The 22,699-nt window shown below is 40.1% G+C and overlaps 1 protein-coding gene across 1 annotated transcript; it reads left to right on the top strand.

Annotated features, from left to right (window-relative positions):
• Positions 1-1,345: 1,345 nt before the first annotated feature.
• LOC149430627 (solute carrier family 35 member F4-like) lies at positions 1,346-20,676 on the top strand (the record flags this gene model as incomplete). Its single annotated transcript, XM_089666177.1, has 5 exons — positions 1,346-1,355; positions 4,308-4,521; positions 10,721-10,934; positions 16,670-16,795; positions 20,481-20,676. Coding segments are annotated over exons 1-5 (760 nt in total), but the record flags the coding sequence as incomplete, so codon positions are not given.
• Between the last annotated feature and the right edge of the window lie 2,023 nt (positions 20,677-22,699).

The raw sequence follows: 22,699 nt of genomic DNA, 5'->3' as shown, positions 1-22,699 counted from the left end.
TGCAAATATACTCCCAAGCATCTCAGGGTAACAAAAGCTCAAAAACATCACGCTGGGGTACACCAGCACATGACGTCATAGGCTGATAGCCCCTCCCTACATGTTACGTCTATTCAAGGGACATCCTCAGGGGACTTAAAGAAGGGCCACTGACATTTGGGCATAATTTATATAACTTTACAAATGAAGGATTCCAGCTGAAATTAGTAAGGGTCACAAAATGGCCAAAAACAGGAAGCCATTTTGCAACAAGAAGTAATGAAATGGCATCCTGACACATCACTTCCAGACAGAAATGACACAACAGAAAGTATTCCGGTGGCCATTTTGCTAATGCCTAAGCAGGTCTTTTGCCAGTACCCTATTCAATCAATAGAGACACTATACCAGAATCCATTTTAAAGAAGCCTGTCAAGCAGATCTGTACAGGAAGTGTGTGCTGTAAATAGACAAATGTTGGTAGCCATTTTCTAACAGTCTATCCAGCTAGCCTATACAAAAAATGTATGCTATAAATAAACAAATGCGAGTAGTTATTTCCCTAAAGATAATACAAATTATACATATATATATATATATATATGTATCCTGAACTAGGAAACAGCAAGGACACCCAGGAAAAAAAACAGCTCACATACCTTCCCTATACAAATGCAAACAAGACAGCCAGAATCCCTCAATTGCAAAAACTGAATATAAAAGGTGAGTGACTATAAAATAAGGCATTAATGCTGCTACAATAAAACATATATAAATAGTGTTGCGCTAACTCATATATAAATAATAGTCCATAAAAAGTTAATATGTGATAGCTCAATCAAAATATGAAATATAAGTTAGAAAATATATCACGTGCTTGAATGGTGAAAAATCAATACGATCTGCTACGGGCAAATGAAGCCTTTTCAAAAAACACAGTGCTCCACCTTGACTTAGTGTTCCTCCACCTAAAAATATATAGATAGCTGCTCACCTCATACCGTGGACCTATAAATTAATACAGGTCATCCAAGCATGGTAATTCCAAAAAGATGCTCTACATGGCAGCAGAGAGCTGATGTTTGGCACCCCTTCTATGACAGTATATAAGGAACTCTTCTCAGCATAACTCCACATACAGAAAGAACAGAGGACATCTCCTATAGTGTAATACTGTTTAATTTCACATAAAATTGTTCCAGAGTGTTACTCACATGATAGAAGCAGTAACAGATCGATTTAGAATTTAAAACTCCTGCTCCGTAAAAATCCGACAATGACGTCACTAGGCTCCGCCCAACGCATTACGCCACCAACCACGTGGCTTCATCAGGGAAAGCCCACACAGTGACGTTCACACGCTTAAATGCATCTAGGTAACCATGACTACCAGTCCTGTTCCACTCTGTAGATCCTGCAACATCGCTGGATGTCACATTACACATGGAACAAAGACTTTTTAACATAATTAAACTACATTAAGTTTATTATACACTCAAAAAACTAAATAATACGAATAATAAAAAACTTTAAAAAAGGTTGTAAAAAATCCTATAATCCTATACAGCCCCATCTAGAGGTCACTAAATATATCACCACCAAACAAAAAAAATTCCATATATTACATACTAATACTGATGTTATTGCTCAATAATCATAAAATAATAAAGTGGTTAATAAAAAGCCTATAAAAACAGATAAAACCAATATTTATTATTGGTAATAAAACAATTTAAATCAAAATCTACATTATGCCCTGATGGATAAAACGTCTGCATTTCATATGTCCAAAAAGATTCTCGCTGACTTAAGACCCAGACTTTATTACTACCCCTCCAGTGGGGATGATACCTCTCAATAGCCCAAAAGAGTAAACTCGAAGGATCTTTGTTATGCACAGTGTCGAAATGTCTTGATAAACTATGGTTTTTGAACCCTTTAGCGATATTTTGAACATGTTCCCTAATTCTCTTCCATAAAGGCCTTTTAGTTCGTCCAACATATTGTATCCCACAACTACATTCAAGTACATAAACTACCCCTTCTGTTTTACATGTAATAAAAACTCTAATTGCGTATTCTTTATTTGTACTTGTTGCTTTAAAACTAGTCCTCTTCCGAATAATCCCTTTTGTTCTTGTACATCCATAAAATTTTTTACACGAAAAAAATCCTTTACCCATAAAGAAAGAAAACTCACTTTTGTTTGGAGGATTAACCACATTTTTAATTATGTGGTCACGCAACCTAGGAGCTCTCCTATATAAAAACTTTGGTCGGTGAATATTTGGATAAATGTTTATCCGCCATAAGAATTGGCCAGTGCTTTATAAAAATCTTCTCTATCTTTTTATGTTGTAAGCCAAAGTCCAAAATAATAGGGAAGTCAGTAACCTGCTCCATTTTTTTAGAAACATCTTTAATTAAATTTTCCCTACCCATTTCCCCTATCTCATGTATTTTATCATATATAAATGATTCATCATAGCATTTTTCAGTAAATCTCTGACCAATCATTTTTGCTTGGTCCTGATAGTCCTCCTTTCTAGTGCAATTTCTTCTCAGTCTAATAAACTGTCCTTTGGGGACGTTCATTGGCCAGGAAGTACGGGGTGACAACTGTTGCAGGGTATATATCCATCACAGTTAACTGTATTGAAAAATATTGTACTCACTTGGGAGATAAATGAGAAGACAATTAACTTTCCTGACTTGAAAATTATATTGGAGCAACATCGTTTAATAACAAAAACATCCCTCCTGCCTTAGCCACCCATGAGAATTACATTAAAGAAAAAATGGTTCCCAGGTGATTACAATGGGATGTTCCCATTTGTGACGGGCTTGTGGATAAAGATTCTATTCATGAATGGCACCAATTTTTTAACTCGAAAGGAGTAGAATTAACTAGAAAAGCTACAATTTCTGTGGAAATTGTGTGAAGTGTTCTTGCCTCCACCAGTAGTCTACAACTCACACTCTAGCTTTTGTCACTCTGCTGCCTGCTCACACACCTGGGTTCCTATGGCAACTCACTCTACAGCAAGGGCAGAGAAGAGCGGTTAAAAACAAACTGCTTCAACTTGCTCACTTCACTGGCGGTTGCCATCTTCAAACGGTTGTAGTTTAAAAATTATAAATCCTACACCGAAGAGCTTTATATTTTGAGAATCACAAGACCCAGACCTACATTTCGATGCATAGTACGTCTCTGAAATATTAAAAATGAAGGCACAGTTGCAGTTTAGATATTGATCTTCAAATTTGAGGTGGCTAGAGTGGAGTTTCAATGAATGTCAATGAGCGGCATGAGTTGCAAACAAATGGTCATATTGTGAAAACTATCAGGACTATGGCTTAGCCGTGGACATTTTTAATGGCAGCAGGGATAGCTGAACGTTTTGATATAAGATTTGTGTAGGTGGGCTTGAAAATGAGGGAGTGATGGCAGTTTAGAAATCATATCCTGATTTTTCAGCTCACACTCTAGTTTTGAACATTCTGCCATTCATTCCTATAGGACCAATTTCATCACAAAAACGCTGATATTTCGTGAACCATTAGGCAAAATGTTTCACAAACTAATAGCACACCAATCGGGAACAATCCGCATGTTTCGGTATATTACTGTCTATGTAGTGTAAAAACTGTGGGAGGAGTTAGGGTGGTAAATTTGGCTATAATAATAAGAATATATATGTGAGATAACAATAAGTGGTCTTGCCATGCAAGAACACTTAATTACATGATCTGCAGTCAGGCTCAGCGCTAGATGCAGTGAGGGCTCAGGTAAGTATAAGAGGAGGTGAGGGGGGATAGTGATGCCTAAATATTTTTTTACCTTAATGCAAAGAATGCATTAAGATAAACCACCTTAACTTTACACTGTGACTGCCTCCTGTAGCTTTACTGTTCTTAGTATGTATTATAAAATAGTTTATTTTCTTTCCATACAAATTGTTTAATGTTCAGCTACACCACTTTGACTTCTTCTGCAGCTAGACTATCACATGATTTTATTTATCTGAATGCAAAACACAGCTTCATTATCTGTGTAGTGCATTAAAGGAGAGATGTAGATGCTGAAATTCTTTTTTAAGTGCATTAGCACTAATGTTTTATTTTATCTTTCCCCATTTTATTTGTTACATTTCATTGTTACTCAAGACAACATTACGTTCATAGTTGTGGAGGAAGTTAGGGTTATTTTTCTACATTTAATTTTCTTCAAGGCAGTTTATGTAAGTTCATAGAATATAAAAATGGATCTCACATCATTTGCTAATTTACACACTGTATGTGGAATTTTGTGTCTTTTCTCTTTTCAGAGTTGGAATCAACCTTCTGGCTTAACATTGGACGTTTTATATTGACAGTTACTTTAACTACCTCCCTTTGGAGTTGTGGCACCTACACTGCCTCTGCTGCAGTCCAAAAGGGCAGTAATCCTGTGCTTCTGGCCTGGCTTTGCCTCGTAGCATACACCATAACTCCTGTATTGTATCGTATTATAATGTGGGGACGTGATGAGCAAAATGGAAGGTAATTTTTTTCCCTTTTATCAAAAACATATACACTATATTGCCAAAAGTATTGGGACACCCCTCCAAAACATTTGATTCAGGTTTTCCATTCACCTCCATGGCCTCAGGTGTATAAAATCAAGCACATTCAGATTACTTCTACAAACACGTGTGAAAGAATGGGCCGCTCTCAGGAGCTCAATTAATTCAAGCATGGTACCATGTTAGGTTGCCATCTGTGCAATAAGTCCATCCGTGAAATTTCCTTTCTACTAGATATTCCACGGTCAACTGTTAGTGGTATTATAACAAAGTGGAAGCAACTGGGAACAACAGCAACTAAGCTACCAAGTGGTAGGCCATGCCTGACTGCATTGTGCCAAGTGTAAAGTTTGGTGGAGGGGGGATTATGGTGTGGGATTATTTTTCAGGGTTTGGGTTTGGCCCCTTAGTTCCAGTTAGGGGAGCTCTTAAGGCGTTAGCATACTAAGACATTTTGGACAATTTTATGCTCCCAACTTTGTGGGAACAGTTTGTGGATGGCCCCTTCTTTTTCCAACATGACTGCGCACCAGTGCACAAAGCAAGGTCCATAAAAACATGATGACCAAGTTTGGGGGTGGAGGAACTTGACTGTCCTGACCTCAACCCGCTAGGACACCTTTGGAATGATTTAGAGTGGAGACTGCGATCCAGGCCTTCTCAGACACCAGTGCCTGACCTCACAAATGCACTTCTGGAAGAATGGTCAAACATTCCCATAGACACACTCCTAAACCTTGTGGACAGCCTTCCCAGAAGAGTGAAAGTTGTTATAGCTGCAAAGGGTGGGCCAACTCAATATTGAACCCTATGGACTAAGACTGGTTTGCCATTCAAGTTCCTGTGAGTGAAAAGGCAGGCATTCCAATACTTTTGGCAATATAATGTATGTGTCATGCAATTATGTAGCATGTGCATGCGTTAAGGAAAAATTAATACTCAAACTACCGGAAAACATTTTTCTAAAGTGAATATTATGCTTTTTTTAACCAATCCTGTAAACCTGTATTAAGGAGTATTATTATTATTATTATACAGTATTTATATAGCGCCAAAGGGTATGCTCAGCGCTGTACAGTAGCAAGGGGGACAGAACATGAGACAAGACAGTAACAATACAATACATGAGGGGTTCGAGGGCCCTGCTCTTTCGAGCTTACAATCTAGGAGAGTAGTCGTGCGTAGTTTTTGCCCTCTGGAAGACTTACCCCCCTTCCTGAGCAGGCCATTTTTTGCGATATGGTGCTGTGTTACTTTTATTGACAATTTATATCCTTTTTTTTCCCACAAATAGAGCTTTCTTTTGGTGAAATTTGATCACCTCTGCGGTTTTTACTTTTTGCATTATAAACAAAAAAAGACAGATAATTTTTAAAAAATCACAATATTTTTTATTTTCTACTATTAAACATATCCAATAAAAACAAAATTTAAAAATCAAATGTCTTCATAAATTTAGGCCAAAATGTATTCTGCTACATATTTTTGGTAAAAAAAAATCTCAATAAGCTTATATTGATTAATTTGCACAAAGGTTATAGCATCTACAAACTATGGGACATATACTAGAATTTTTTAAAATTGTTTTTACTAGTAATGGCAATGATCAGTGACTTAAAATGGGACTGCGATATTGCGTCGGACATTTGTACACAAACTGACACTAACTGACACTTTGTGGGAACCAGTAACACTAATAGAGTGATCAGTGCTAAAATTATACACTGATCACTGTACTGATGACACTGGTTGGGAAGGGGTTAACATTTAGGGTAATCAAAGGGTTAACTGTGTGCCTAGCTATGTGTTTGGTGTACACTAGATGGCCAGGTACAAAAGGAAGTGATGGATCCTGTTCCCAGCTCTGCAGGGACACACAATGGATCACTTTCTCCTGTCACTACACAGCTTTGCCTATGTAAACATAGGCACAGGTGTGTTCTTCCTCCATGCCTGACTATTTGCAGGTGGCAGCGAAGATCCATTCGCCTGCACATGCAGATCGCCCCTGCTGTGACAGTTCACAGCAGAAGCGATCAGCCGTTGGAGTGTGCTCGCCCCCCTGAGGCAGAAGTGCAAAATCACGTGTATGTGTGTGTGTATATATATATATATATATATATATATATATATATATATATATATATATATGTGTGTGTATGTGTAATTTTGCACAGGAGAGCCGCCCTGTAGCAGTAATGCTGTGTCACAAGTTAGCCTGCAGCTTCTTGTGTGTTTTTTCTTACCGCCTTGCTATTCTTGATTTCTCACGTGTGTTTGTCTGTGCTCACCTGTGGGCGTCGTCTGCTATTCCCTGGGTTTTATGTCCTTCCCTTTCATCACTTTCTGGGCCGCCTCCTAGCTGGCTTGTCTATTTAAGACATGCTCAGTCTGTCCCACTTTGCCTGAGGAAGGTGTTGTTGTCGGAGCTCCCTTGTGTTTCTACTGAGAATCCTTTATAGTCTATCGGTGTACCGACCCCGGCTTCATTCCTGGCATTGCTCCTATATAGTCTATCTGTGTACTGACCCTGGCTTCGTTTCTGACATTGCTAGTTTTCCACCTGTCCTGACCTTGGCTTGCCTACTGGATTTCCTGTGTCTACTCCCGTTGTACCCTGCTCCTGCTAGCGGTCTCCTCTACCTCAACTGGGTGTACCTGGTCTCAGTCTGCTGCAAGTCCATCCCCACCATCAGGGGCCCTGGTGAACAAGCAGGTTTGGGCTTAGACTCCGCACCCTGGGGACCCCCAAGTTGTGGATCAAAGAGCTCACTACCACAGGTGCTGACATACTGCTATAGGGTATAGTGAAACTGGTTAAAGCAAAAATAAACCGATGGGTCTAGAAAGCTTAGTAGTATATGAAAAAAAGTAGTATAAGAGTTGATGAGTTTAACTTGTATTGGCATGCCTTGGATCATTGAACTACATATGCAGCAGGAATAACTACTTAATACCAGTTTCTGAATAGCATACACCAGAAGACAGTATTGAGCAGTTTTACCAGACTGAGAGTATTTACAGTACTGGAGAAGGTAGGTTATTTGTAGAGAGCCACTGCTAACTATGAACTTACTGTCAGCAGTAAGTGACAAACATAATTTAGTAATGGAGGAAGGGCCCTAAGGGAGGGAAATACTGTAATATGTCTACTTTAATCACTGGGAGGTTGGGTCCAGTCTTGCAGGGCTAGCAATCCTGTTCTGTTCCCTAGAAATCCTGTAAGACCTACACTTAAATAATAACTTGAAGTTATGTTTGCTAGGATTTTAAAATTTTGTTAGGATGAATAAAAAGTGGTTCATCCTTCCTACAGAAAAACAGAAAAAGCTGCTTTGGGCTCCTTCCAGTGTTAGTCATATTGGCAAAAGCTGAGACATGTAGTCACGTGATTTCTGCCAAGGCTATTTGGCCACTGGAGGAAGCCTAGTGCATACTTTTCCATGAAAGGTATTTCTGCTGTTAGGTATCAATTACACAAAAAGTGTCAACATAGTTTTAAAAATGGTCTTACATTAGGTCTGGTACAATTTATTTTCCTAGCATCTACTGAATTATTAAAATCTATTTTACTTGCACAGATTGTTACAATTAATATTGCATATTTAAAACATTTCTACATTAATTGTCTGATATGTTCTTAAATAAGATTTCTAAGGCGTAACTAAAATGTTTTCTATTTACCAAAAAATAGCTGTGTAATGCTTATTCTGGCAGGCTACATACAAACTGTAATTTCCTGAAATGCCATCATCATGACAGAATGGATTATTCTATTGTGCTGCATGTGAAAATGTTACACATGTTAAAGTGGTTGTAAAGGCAAAAGGGTTTTTTTTTACCTTAATGCACTCTGCATTAAGGAAAAAAAAAACTTCCAATACCAGTGACCCCAGCCCCCAGTCCCCACCCGTAGAGTCCTCTATCAATCCAGCGCTGTTCCTGGCTTGGCTGAGAGCAGTGGGAGCCATTGGCTACTGCTTTTGGCAGTAAAATCATATAAAGAGGGAGCAGGGGGTGGGGCTGAGCCATGCTGTTTGTATCTATCTGTCTACGAATTGAGCCCGCAGAAAGTGCTTGCTATGGGGGCACTTGGAGGAGTCAAGATCACCAGCAAAGGAACCCCACAGAGCAGGTAAGTATAACATAACATTCCAACTGCATTAATTGAAAAACTTCCTGCGCTTTTTTTATAACGGCTCCTTGGAACAAAATTAAAGATGTCACAAATAACATTTTTGTTAGTTTCTGAATTTCATTCTTCCAAGTTTAATGAAAACATGAATCGGAAATGATATAGTAATGGAAAGCAAATGACCATTCTCCCTTCATTTACTTGATTGTGAGTTAGCAATCCTTTCAAGCACATACCTCTTGGAGATTTTTATGTTTTATTGTTTTTTACCCTCATCACCAGACATACACCACTGGGATTTTAATTTTTCTTGCTATTTAAATGAAAATGTCCAAAAATTTTGAAAAAAAGTTTTTCTTATAAAATTTTGCAAATAAATAATATTTCATCATAAATATTGACTACAATTTATTCCGTTATCTTTTTAGTAAAATAAAAATAACCCAAATTAGTTTATAACCAAAAATAATAATTTTTAAACATTTTTTTTACATACTGTCACCCTAGCAGTACAGTGTTACCTTGGTGACACTGTAGTACTTGTGGGGGGTGATGAAGATTTTTTTTTTTTTTCTACACTGATTGCTTTTACACCCATAAAGGCTGTAAAATCAATCATTTCTCCTTCTCTCTGGCTGCATTCATGCAGCCATTGAGAACTACTGTGTGAGCTGTGATTGGTCACAGCTTATCACATGGTACAAGGCTGTTGTGAATAGCCTTGTACCATGTGACCTCTGTGATAATTCACAGATTTCACATCTAGTAAGCAATGATGTCAGAAGTGACATCTTGCTTACTACTCTGCATGTGATCACTGATTGGCCAATCAGTGATCACATGATTGGGACCTCGCACAGAGGTCCCGTCTGACGATCGGTGTTCCACTGTGTCCGAAGGACACAGCGGGCACCGGATCGCGGTGCTGCGCGCTCCCAGGGAGCGAGCACAAGCAGGGGGCGGGGAGGCCGTTTATAAACGGCCACCCGACCCTGCACTGCCACCGTCTGGCCGTTTATATACAACGGCCGGATGGGAGGTGGTTAATACACATACTACAAGAGATGGTCAGAAACTGTACACATATTACAGGAGATGATTAAAGACTGCAGACATACTACGAAGAAGGTCAGAGACTGCAGACATACTACAGGAGATGACCAGAGACTGCAGATGTACTACAGGAGATGACCAGAGACTGCGGATATACTACAGGAGATGACCAGAGACCTTTCAGCGATACGCAGTTTTACAGTTTGTGAACAACAATTCAGGATTTGGTATAACAGTCCACAGGCAGTCTATGGAGGAAAGGATATACCTGGCCAGCCGGGTTCTGGGGGCAGGGCTCCCACTCAGATCTCAGCTCCTACTATAGCAGCTCCTTCCCAAGCATACAGGCTGCATGGGGCCGGGTCAGTGGAGCTCCTGGCCCCGCCCTCTCCCTGCTGGCTGGGGAATTCAGTGATGTCTTCAGTGTACCCCGTGCGCTCTGTGGTGCCAACATTGGGGCCCTAATTTGCAGGCAGCACACGCTTAAGGGGCAGCTACTTTGGGCCCCACAACAAAGGCTGGGCCCAGGCAGCTCCCCCTTTTACCCCACGTTAACGATGGCCCAGGGGGTGGTGTGTGCAGAGTTTAGCTTTAGTCTCCTAAACCATAGCTGACCTTTCTGCAGGATGAAAAAAAAAAATCACAATAAAAGAAAATTCTGAATTCACAGGGTGTACAAAAATGAAATGCTTTTAAACATTAGTTAAATCCAACCAGTTTTGTTAATTTATATATCACTTTTAAGAATTAGACTATACATTTCCTTTTAGGCTGGTATTTTATCTTATGCTTTGATAAGTTCTGTCTTATTAAATCTGATGTTTGTAAGTACAATGCTAAATCACATTAATCAGTGTTTAAAAAAATACTAGGATCTTATGTTTACTAAATTAACCTCTCCATGTTGAGGCTTTTTTTCAACTCCTGCCACTGTTATTGAATTATATAACCTCACTTCTGTATCTGTTTTTGTTTTTTTTTTTTCTAGTTGGACAACTCTTGGTCTTTATAGCGTCACAGCTGCCCTGGTCATTAAGAGAATCTTCCCGATCTGTAGCTTCTCTCTTCTAGCTCTCTCCTTCTACTTTCTTGCTCTGCCTAGACTATGCACTTCGGAAGTAGCAGTTCTTTACTCCTGCAATAAGGCTTTTTGTTACCTTCTCTCTTGGACCATACTAAGGGAGCAATTCATGGGAGCCAGAGTGAGTAATAGCACATTTTGCTTATAACACTGTCACTGTTAACCATCACTGTTCTAGCTTACCATTCTACATATTGAATGCAGGGATGCAATCTAGTTAAAGCTCATCTCTTGCCAAATTTTTCTTTAGTTTTGAATACAGCGGGAAAACAGGAAATTTTCTGTATGCAACTTCATTGGGAGATTTGTCCATTTTTTCCTGTCCCTTATAGGCTCCATGCACACTGGGCATTTAGCTTTTGATGCATGGGGCTCTGGCACTTAGCAGCAGGTGGAGGGTAACCCATCCAGCCCTGCTGCCAGCAACCTGTCAAATTCTATGAGAAGCTGCCAGCTGGACAGTGATGAACAGTACACCTAGCAGTATTAAAGTTTAAGGCAGTGTACACCCAGGGGCAAATGCCCGGAATGGTGACTTCTTGCATTTCAGGGCATTCAGCCCTAATTGTTTGTACCACTATGTGCCTGATCTGGCTGCAGCAGCTGTCAACCTCTCATAGAGCTTGATAGACTGCCAGCAGCAGGGCTGAATGAGATAACTGCGCCCTCCACCCAGAGCTAAACTCCAGAGCCCATGCACTGGGGTTAAACGCCCAGTGTGCATGGGAGCTAAAGCGTCAGTAAACCCAAAATCTATTGTTCCTTATGTTCAATAGCATGTATCACTAAATACAATTTTCATAAGCAAATCATTTATTGAATGTGTTGCAAAGGTTATCACCAGCAGATCCTGCCAGTGACACTGCCTCACAATAATCAGGAGTGTGGTCAGCCTGCCACACATGCTCTTGCAGTTGGATTCTGGGTTCCCTATCAGGTCTACTAAGAAGATAAGAAGCCCAACAATCAACTGGAGGAGCTGGTAATGCTGTTGCTAATTGCAAGGCAGTGGCTTAAAGTTGACAATAGATGGATCAAAATGTGGCTGGAATTTCAATCCATGCATGGGCAGGCTAGTTGTGCTGAAGTAAATCTATTAATTGACTTCAGTACAAACAACCTGTTGGGCTTTTTTCGTGTGATCACTGCCAGCCGCTACAGCAACAAGCAGTGATCATTGTATTCTGATGGCTGAGAAACTTTCCACTGTCAGAATACCAATACCATAGCTCCACAGGAGGGATTCCCCCATCAACACTGAAGGTGTTGATGGGGGAATCAAGCAAATATCTTTCCTTCAACCCATAGTTGAAAGAGAGAAAATTGGTTAATGTATGGCCTTCCTAACATTATTAGCCTGCATCAGTAATTTATGTTGCTGGCATGATCCTCAGGTAGGTAACATTACAGCATATTCAGAAAAATCTGTTTTCTTATCCACTTGTCTTCCAGTGCTGTTAAATAGTGGCTGGTATACTGTGATTTAAAACACAGTCCCAGCTGCTGTTCAGTAGACAATGGGCTTTCAAGTGAAAGTGACCACTTCCAGAACATCCCTGTGCTGATCTCACTAGAAGGTACCACCCTCCATCTCATGATGTATCATGGACACTGCTTTCCCACCTGCGGACCCGGGACTGGCATGGCCAGTGTTGGCGGGAGGAACGGAGGGAACCCAGAACATCCCTGTGCTGATCTCATGGACACAGAGGAATATTATGTCATTTTTGGTTTAGCCTGTCACTTTCCCTGGCTACAGTGTCCATTAGCTTTAGCGAAGGGCAGAAAAGACATCAGGGGGTAATAGACCCCTGATGTCTAAGTAAAAAAGAACCTACCATTACAGTATGCTATCATATAGTGGGCTATTGCCCCAGTATGTGGTAGCAACATAGTCAAAGCATTACTAAAGGTAAATTTTTTTTGTATTAAAATAATAGGTATGTCATACTCACCTGCTCTGTGCAGCCTCTCTACCAGCGATCTTGACTCCCCCTCTTCTTTGTGTGCCTCCCTAGCAAGTCGCTTGCCAATGGCTCCTGCTGCTGTTTGAGTCCTGTGTGAAGAGGAAGAGAGGGGAGAAGAGATGAAGCTGTGCACAGCGCTGGACCTCTTCTCCCCTGTCTTCCACTTCACACGGGGGGAGAACAGAAAACAATAAAATATTTTTTTACCTTAATGCAGGGAATGCATTAAGGTAAAAACACTTTGTCTTTAGAAGTACATTAAATGTAGAAAGAAAAAAGTTGAAACAATAAATATTAATAAAAAAAAATATAGACTGTATATATATTTTTAAAGTCCCTGCCCACACATAGAAGCACTTAAGAACATAACTGCATTTAGGGGGAGACTGTGTGCCTACATACAGTATGAAAACTGTGTGTCTACATACAGTATGTAGGAAACATACAGTATGTATGTATGAAAACAATGATTGTGCTACATGTTACATATCACATGTGATCGTGAGAGCAATAATTCTATGGCCATTATTCATGATTGCCCAATTCTGGGCACAGTTGTCACCATTTCACAGATGTATGCAATTTTAAGGCTTAATTCATTGGGTATCTATTTACATATCCCAAACTAATCTTTTTTTTACTTAAAATTGGGTAACATACTGTGTTTGGGTGCACTAAAATGAATTTTTTATTTTGTATTTGTATTTCACTTTCGGTTTAGGCTGTCACTTTCCCTGGCCACAGTGTCCAATCGCTTTAGCAGAGGGCAGGAAAAACATCAGGGGGTAATAGACCATTACAGTATGCTACCATATAGTGGACTATTGATCCACTATGTGATAGCAACAAAAGTCAAAGTGTTATTAAAGGTAAATTTTGGTTTTTATTTATTTTTTTATTTTGTATTTTTACAGAAAAATTGCATTTTATAAACATGTATTAATATCATGTGATATTTTTTTAAAAATCACAGCTACCGCCAATTTATTCTCCAGGGTCTTTGCTTTTAGAAAATGTATAATGTTTGAGGGTTTACCTAATCTGCTGGCCTAAACTGTGCATTTTAACGTTTGCAAAAAAACTGGAAAACATTGCAAAGTGGTTAAGAAACCTGTTTAAAATAAGGCTTGAATGATCAAATAACATGTTTTTGGGAAAATCTTTTTAGCTTAATTTAAAAAATAATATTGCATTTTATTTTATGTAAATGCACCTCCTTTTGGCCAGTAGCATAAAATGGGCAGCATTGACTATCTCTCTTCACTATACTATTCAGTTCAGCTCCTAATTTGTCCTATACAAAATGTTCCCAAGTTATATTTTAGATATATCAGATATCTTCTTCTTAGAGTAGATATGCTTGTAAAATTTGGAGGGGTTTTTTTTAGCTGCAACAGTCATTCAATAATTGGTATGAACAAAGTGATTTTGTTATAATAGAGTTCATCAGGAAATGAAAGTTTTGCTGAAATTTAGCTCTAATTGAGTTCCATTTGATTTCAATGCATCAAAATGAAAATGGAGTCATTTAGAGGCAAATGTTACAAAAATGTCTGATATAACTCTTGCTATACTCCCATTTCTCCTTGGTTATAATAAATAATTGCTGACATTTTCTAAATTGTACACCCCTCTCCCCAGATGGTAATTTAAAATTTCCTATAGCTTTCTAATCAATCCTTCTCATAACATATCTGTACATCCCCTATTAAGATGCAGCTTGTCCCTAGCCTAGAACAACCCAAATGATGAGTCAGTCCAGTTCTCCATAAAAGTTCTCCTTCCTGCACCACATTTTCAGTCACTTATCTCACCGTCTCTCAGGTGTAGCACAATGCTACTTGAAGTATTTCTGAAAACAGAACTTAGCAGGTCTTGGGTTTGAGTTTTCTTATTCACTAAAATAATTCTTAAGGACCTATTATTTTTCCTCTAGCTGGTGCCAATGTTTGCTTTGAATGCTGGGTCTTCCCTAGCTCTTTCAAACAGCCTGTTCATCTAAGCAGCCAGGAAACAAGATTCTGGAGGTATACTCATTGTTTTCACTCAAAACTCATCCAACATTCATCTATGATTCACCCCCTTTCCACATACAATTTAATAAAATGGGTGATGAGTCATTCCAAATGGGTCAAAGCACTGATAAATATCTAATAATTTAGAACACTTCCATCAATGCCTTTCCTTTGCTACCCTTTTCTTACTCTTCTCACTGCAATATCCATTCCCCTGGTTGCTAGGGAACATATTCTGCTGCAGTACTTCTCCAAAACATACATTCCCAAATATCAGGCAAAAATATATATTTATTAGGGTGTGTCATTCAAGACTAGCACTCCCTGACACTCTCCCCTCTACTCCCTTTTCTAACTGTATTTGCCCTGGTTCTACCTTAGGTTCCTGTATTTGCCCACCTTCGCCCACTTGCTGAGTGTGCCAAACTGATTTCCAAGTTGTCAGTGCTTCTCAGTGTTGCAAGATGCTTATTTAGATCCTGAACCTGATATTTCAGATGAGCAACCCACTTACACCTAGCACAACAGTATTCGTATGGCTGTTCCAAGAGTGCTTACAGTTTACAGGATGTACAGAGGGCAGTATTATAACCCATAGAACACATATTAAATGATAAATGGAGAGGAATCCATTAGGGGTTACAAATCAAAAAAGGTTTAAAGTTGTAGTGCATTATACTTATTTACTGCAGTTTAAGGCTGCAATGTGAACATATTATGGATAAAAACCTATACAGTTATTAAAAAACACAGAGTTGTGCAAACAAAAAGCAGCGCTAATAAAAATTTAATTATTAACATGTGACATACTTTCATAGAATAATGTGAAATAAACAAAGTGACATTATATAACACTAAATTAACCACTTGCCCTCCTGAGGATTTACCCCCCTTCCTGACCTGGCCATGTTTTGCGTTACGGCGCTGCATTATTTTAACTGACAATTGCGCCGTCATGCAATGCTGCTCCCAAATGAAATCTGCTATGCAGAGCTATACAAAGCAATGTGCAGGGGCTGACAGGGGAGAGAACTGTATTGTTTACATATAGTTCTCTTCCCCATCAGTAATACTCGATGGGGAAGTAATCGGCGATCACCGGGTGTCGGCAAGTAATCATCGGCCGGGACCCAGTGATTGACAGCCGAGGCCGCGAATGGTCGCGGAGGTAGGGCGCACGCCCCCTACCCAGAACTGCAAAATCATGTATATATACGTGATTTTGTGCACCCCTGCTGCCCTGTAGCAGTATTTCTGCTATAGTGCAGAGGGGAAGCGGTTAAAGTGTCCATATAAATAAACAAAATATTAGCATATAGAACTAAATTAAAGTGTCCATACAAAGTGCATCCAGACAAAAGCCACCACTTACATTGTGATATCATGACATTGTACCTTTAAGACTACAGAACACTGTGAAGACCCTGTGATGGCCCCTGTGATGGACACTTTTGTCAGCCAATGAACAGTACCCATGTCACTAGGAAGCAATGTGGGAACTGTAAAAAATACCTTCCCACACTACAGACCAAAATAGAAAAAAATAGGATCTGGCCTGTCACATCACTCATTCTTCAGGAAAGAAATCGGGTCTTTTAGATTTTTTTTGTTTTTTTTGTTTTTTTTTTTAAAAACTGTAGAGTGGCTAGAGGGGATGGAAATAGAAAGGTATTTTTTTATTGCCCGTAGTTGAGCTTTTAGCCATTAGTAACTGAAAGACAATTGACATTTTAGGAAGAAGACCATCCTGACAATTTAAAACTGGCTATTTTATAACAGCTAATACATCTACTCTCTAGATTCTAGATATTTTACAATACAGCAGCTATTAGGACCTTTATTTGCTAAAGTTAGTTACAAATCCAATTCTGCAGGTTGTTGCTGTTATTTTCTGCATGACTGGGGTGGTGATAATGTCCTACACAGAAAGTCCTGAAGAAGAAGTGTCATCTGGTCGAATACTTTCTTTGACTGCAGCTGCTGTTACAGCTATGAATGAGGTAAACCAGCACATAGATTATAATAACATGGTAAGTGATCACTGTTAACACCAGGTACAATATACAGATGGGGTTTGTATCTTCCCCTTGTTTTATGTTTCCTCTAGGTCTTGTATATCCCAATGATTTCCCAAAATGTTCTGATAAGCTACTGAGTTTCCGACCCTAGAATGTGCATGTGCTTGTTTGGCTGCATTGACATTAGTCTGCAATGTAGTGCCATTGCTGAATAATATATTGCAAGTGTGACACTACTGCCGATGGATCCGCTGGTTGAGAAATATCCCTGATCCTGGCCTCAACCTTCCCAACAACCTCACCCCCTCTGACACACCCAGCTGAATACACAATCACTAGACATCACAAGCAAAATCACTGTAAACTCAGCACCCAGCAATAATGCTAATTTGAATAAATGGTCACCAGGGTTCAATGGCAAACTTAGACTATTGAAGCCTATTAAAGTCTAAACAGTGTAACAAGAAAGTGATGACGTAAAGAGGATTCAAGTTACAGAGATGTTTGTAGACGTGGCATAACAGAGCAATTGACAACTCCACAGAGCCCAAAATTTTACAAGCCACTGAGCTTAAACTGTAACACTGGCACCCAGTGTGTGACAATGAGCAGTAATAAAGCCAGATATGCATACACCTCGCAGCTATACTGCCCAAGTTTCCATTGGGCAGTTATGCTATACCTAGGGCTGCCTGAAGGTCACCGTCAGAGCCTGAGTGCACAAATAAGCAACAGGAAGTGGTATGTGCACAAGTTCATTAAAACAGGGGCAGTCTTTAAGATGTTTCTTCTGCCGGCTATTGTTGGGGCCCTTTAAACACAGGTGCACTTTAATACTGTTTAATGAGCCTGCATCCAGTTAAGGCGCACTAGCAGACTTGTATAGTCTTTGGCTCAGATGTAAGGTGGCTCAGGGAACAGAGATGGAATAAAGTCAGTTTGGGTACAGGAACCATTCAATGAAGCAATGTTATCTTGAACATGGGCATAGTATGTTGTCCTACAGCATAAAGAAAGTAGAAGATCTAAAGGTAGCTGTAACAGGTTTAGCAGTCAGCCTGACTCAGTTCCTGCCAACAGTGTAAAAAATTGGCAGACAGCCCTCTCACCAGTCCTGCGTCCCAGTGGTGGTAGAGATAGAAAACCAGTCTTGGGTGTCTTCCTCAGCTCCAGCAAACAGCACTGTGGATGGTGATTTGCAGTTTCTCTCTCTCCTTCTGACTTTTCTGCAGCGGTGACATAGATGGTGAAGCTGTATACTGTTATTGAGTAGCAATGGCTTTGGGTATAGGCTTTACCCTTTGCCTGGGATCCTGAACAATTAGACAACACTCTCCCTCGTCCCGGTGCCAATTGCCTTAGGCTTTCCTGGGCAGTCTGGTCTGCGTCCCAAATATAGTACAAATATAGTAAGTGTATCTAATAAGTAAATGTTTAGAGAGAACCAGTCACAAGTGGGCAATTGTAAGAATCTAGTCTTAATTTACTGTAGAGGCTTACTTAGGAAAGATTTATATTTGTCCCCAGGGGCGGACTGACAACTCACGGGGCCCCCAGGCAATAGGGGATCATGGGGCCTCAAAAAAGCCTATGAAAAAGGTACCAGAGGCATCTCATGGGGCCCCCTACTGACCCCAGGCCCTCGGGCAGTGCCTGAGTTTCCAAATGGTCAGTCCGCCCCTGTTTGTCCCTCCTTTAGCCTTACTTTGAACCACACACACTGAGGTTGTTTTACTAAAGAAGTAGAGGTACTTTACTTAGAAAAGCACATTTAGGGATTGTTCACACTAGCATCACAAGAAAACAGGAAGAAAACATTGCTCTGCTGCCCCTTCAAGTGGTACCATAACCCTGTCAAGTAGCAGACCAATATAGTTAAAGGAATGTAAAAAATTTCAGAGGGCATCTATCTTAAACTTAACTTAGATTTATCCCTTTCATAAGATACTGCAACTTAGCATTGCTGAGTTACTGAATAGCAATAATTTCCATGAGATATACGCTGAAATCAACAGTTTGCTGGCTGTTGCCAGCAGTGTAGAAAATTACAATATAGTTAACAAAGCTCTTCTACAGAATTCAGCTCCTGATTTTCTTTTGATCTGAAATTCAAGCAAACTTGGTAATGACTTAACTAGAATTTACTGTTTAAGTTCCAGAGCCATTTTCACGCACATTTTTCAGCTATGGGTCTTTTCATTTGGCTATATCTTTGTAAATATGTAAAATATAGAGGTAAGACACATACTGTATATATTTCTCTCTCTCTCTATATATATATTTTTTTACACACAATATATATTTTCCCAGTTTGACCAGTGTTATTTTAACACAAGTGATACTTTTTATCTGCAGTTTGCCATATTTATCATCCTGCGCTTGGGTACTTCCGTTAGACTACCACTTCCCTGTCTGAACACTGACAACAGACACCACAGCAGACCATACAAGACTAGACGACACCAATCTTGAAGTAATACAGAAGGTAGACTACTTTATTTCAACACAGATACAAGATATATACACTCAAGGGACAGTCACCCCTCCCTGCATAATGACACAGGGAGGGGCAATCTACATTTAGTAACAAGAAACACACAGGTATTCAAACTTCACACCAGCAGACAGTCCCATCAGGAGGGAGGGCTGCTGGAGACACCCCCCCCCCCACTAAGCTAATATACATTAACACATACATCTCATAATAGTTTGCTCCCAAGCAAGACAAACAATAGAACAATAGGATGCAGCCACACAATAGCAAACAATCCACAACCCCCACCCCACCTATCTCCTAGACATGCCTACACAATATTAGGACAGATCACCCTGTACCTCTAACAGGCACAGGGTGACTTACACATAAAAGGGATATGGGGAGCTGAGACAGGGGTCTCCCCAACTCTCCAAAGTGAGCTGGGTTCCATGGGCCCCCCACCCAAAGTGACTCCCATCACACCCTCCTTCCTTCTTTCTTTCTATATGTCTCTTTTTTCCTCTCTCTCGCCTGTTTCTCACCTTTCTTTCTTTCCCTCCTTCTTTCCCTCTTTCTTTCACTTCTTCTATATGTCTCTCTTTCTTTCTCTCTCTGTCTCCTGTTTCCCTCCTTCCTTCTTTCATTCCCTCTTTCCCACCTTCCTTCTTTCCCTCCTTCCTTCTTTCTTCCCCTGCTTTCTTTCCCTCCTTCTGTACATCTCTTTTTCTTTCTCACTCTGTCTCCTGTTTCGCTCCTTTTTCTCTCTCTCTTTCTTTTCTTTCTTTCAACCTTTCTTTCTTACTCGCCTATAAAAAAAACAATAAATTATAAAAATGGGAAAAATTAAATAAAAATAAAAACCTACTGACACTAGTGGCAGAATTACCAGGGTCGCAAAGGTCGCTCTTGTGACTGGGCCCTAGCATTCCGCTACCGAGCTCAGAGGCAAGGGTCCCTGGGCTTTTGGCTGCTCAATCCAAAGTGCCCGGGCCTATTTTGTGTCCCATTCTGGGCCTGTCTACTACTGCTAAGTTTTATTTAAAACTGCATTTTTTAACTAATATAAACAGATGAAAAAATATTTTGTTAATAAACGTGGGAAATTACTTCAGAATATATGGAGAAAAAAACTAGGTTCCTATATGTTTAATGTTTATTATTTAATTTTCTAACTATGATTCATATTTACAGGTATTAACACATCTTCTTATTGGTAAACTGAACTATCAGGAGACAGTCAGTTTCGTGGGATTGTGTGGGATCTGCAGCAGTTTGCTATTGTGGTGGGTTCCCCTAATGCTACTTCTACATCAGAAGATAGAAGTGCCAGAGCTGCTGATTTATCCATCTACTGAATATTTCTGTGCAGCAATCTTGTTTTTCTTTTGTAAGTTTTTGGTTATATTATGCCACATTTCAAAACCATTGTGACGTGTGCAAAATCAATAGTGTAGCTACATGTAGTGCGCATTGATACAATCCCTGATCACCCTTAACAAGTGGCAGAGAGGTAGGTGGTGCCTGAACCATGATTTCAAAATTGAATTGGGTGCAAGCACTCTCTAAAAGTGGTAGGTTGAGAATGAGCCCTAATGCAAAATGGGTGCAAAAACCCTCTAGTGCCATTGACAGGAAACTTGTTCTGTAAATCAAAGCAGGAAGGAGAAGGATGTGAACACTGAGGAAGAGAGGTGAGAGAGTATAAAGCTTAATGGGTAAAAGAATCCTTTTTACCCTACTATTTGGAAACATAAAGTCCTCTTTTATACATTTCACCCCAGCATAGGATAAACAGTAGCTTGGCTTACTAAATCCTAAGCTACCGCACTTTGTTAAATACTTGTGATACAGTTGTGCCAAAAAGTTTGCATACCCTTGGAGAACTGGTAATATACATTATATACCATTTTTAAAGAAAACACGCATGAGCAGGTAAAACATATTTCTTTTATTTCTTATGGGATCCGTATTCAATTGTAGGTCATAACAGAATAGCACAATCATAAAGCAAAACATTAACAAATTCAATGACCCCCAGGAAACTAAAAACAAGCAGAAGAGCTAGAGCGGTTAAGAGAAGAATTGAAGTCAATAAGTTCAGAACTTCCTGTCTCTTTGATAGGTGGGCACAAGTGTTGACCAGCAATATTAAGAAGTTTGAAGATAACCTAGTACAGAATAAAATAGGGAAGCTTGATAGGGACCTGAAAGATTATACAGAGGGATGTATTTTTAATTGGAAATGCCCCATTCCATCATGGGGTTCCAAACCTACAAATCCTACAGGGCCACCAGTAACAAAGAATTTCACCTGCCAATGACCCATGGCTCCATACAAGGTACTGGCAAACACCCCAAACATCTGACTGAGAAGCCTTCCATCTCCCGTGTTCCCCCCACTTCCACTGTCGGGGCTACTGCCCCTGTCTCCAACATTATTAAGCCCCCCTCCAGCAGCACGGATCCAGATTCATCCACTGGTGTTGTGGGCCCCAGGACACCACCGCCCACCAGTGAGACCCTGGCTGACAACACTAATAACCATTACTGGTTCCCCCTTCACAAATTGATCCAGTAAGAGTCAATCAGACCCCTATTTTCTCTGTTGCCATTTCCAATAAATTTAGTCCCTTGACTATAGATGTTCCTACCAAAGGAGGCTCCCCCCTCATCACACTCAAAGTCTCCACTCCTGTGGATTTACACACCAACTCGAATGCTTTTTAGGGAATTCCCAAGCAACATGTTCAAAGAAAAACGAAAAACATAGAGGTAGAGGAGGAGGAGGTAGGAGGGGAAAGAGTCATAAAAAGGATAGGAGGGAGATCACCCCAACCCCATAAATAGTACTATCAAGATCTATAACCTTTCTTCTTATTTACTTATGTGACAGAGGTGTAGGTGGGACAGAACACACACGGAGAGCAGTGGGCACACAAGACTTTTATTGAGTGATAGTGAGGGCCCATGATGAGTATAGCAAGGTTCTGGCAGAAAAAAAGGTTAAGTCTGTAACACAGGGTGGGGCACACAACACGAATCACCAAGTTCTGGTAGGCCACAAGAGGGTTAGTCTGTAGCACAGTCTAGGCCCACAACAGGGAGGTAGGACTCTGGCACAGGAATTGGCACCCAGCAAGGAGACAGAACTCTGGCAACAAGGGTTAAGTCTGGGTTAAATCCTCAGCACAGGGATTGTCACACAGCAAGGAGGCAGAACTCTGGTGGGCAAAGGTTAATTCCAGGCTAAATCCTCAGCGCAGGGGTTGGCACACAGCAAGGAGGAAGAACTCTGGTGGGCAACGATTAAATCCTCGACACAGGAATTGGCACACAGCGGGGAGGCGGAACTCTGGCAACAAGGGTTAAGTCCAGATTAAATCCTCAATGCAGGGGTTGGCATACAGCAA

Source organism: Staurois parvus, unplaced genomic scaffold (assembly GCF_062004578.1).
Source record: "Staurois parvus isolate SC_StPar_1 unplaced genomic scaffold, SC_StPar_1.0 ptg002573l, whole genome shotgun sequence".
Taxonomy (NCBI): Eukaryota; Metazoa; Chordata; class Amphibia; order Anura; family Ranidae; genus Staurois; species Staurois parvus.
Note: the sequence above shows the minus strand (reverse complement) of the source record. Positions and strands in the feature narration are given on the sequence as shown.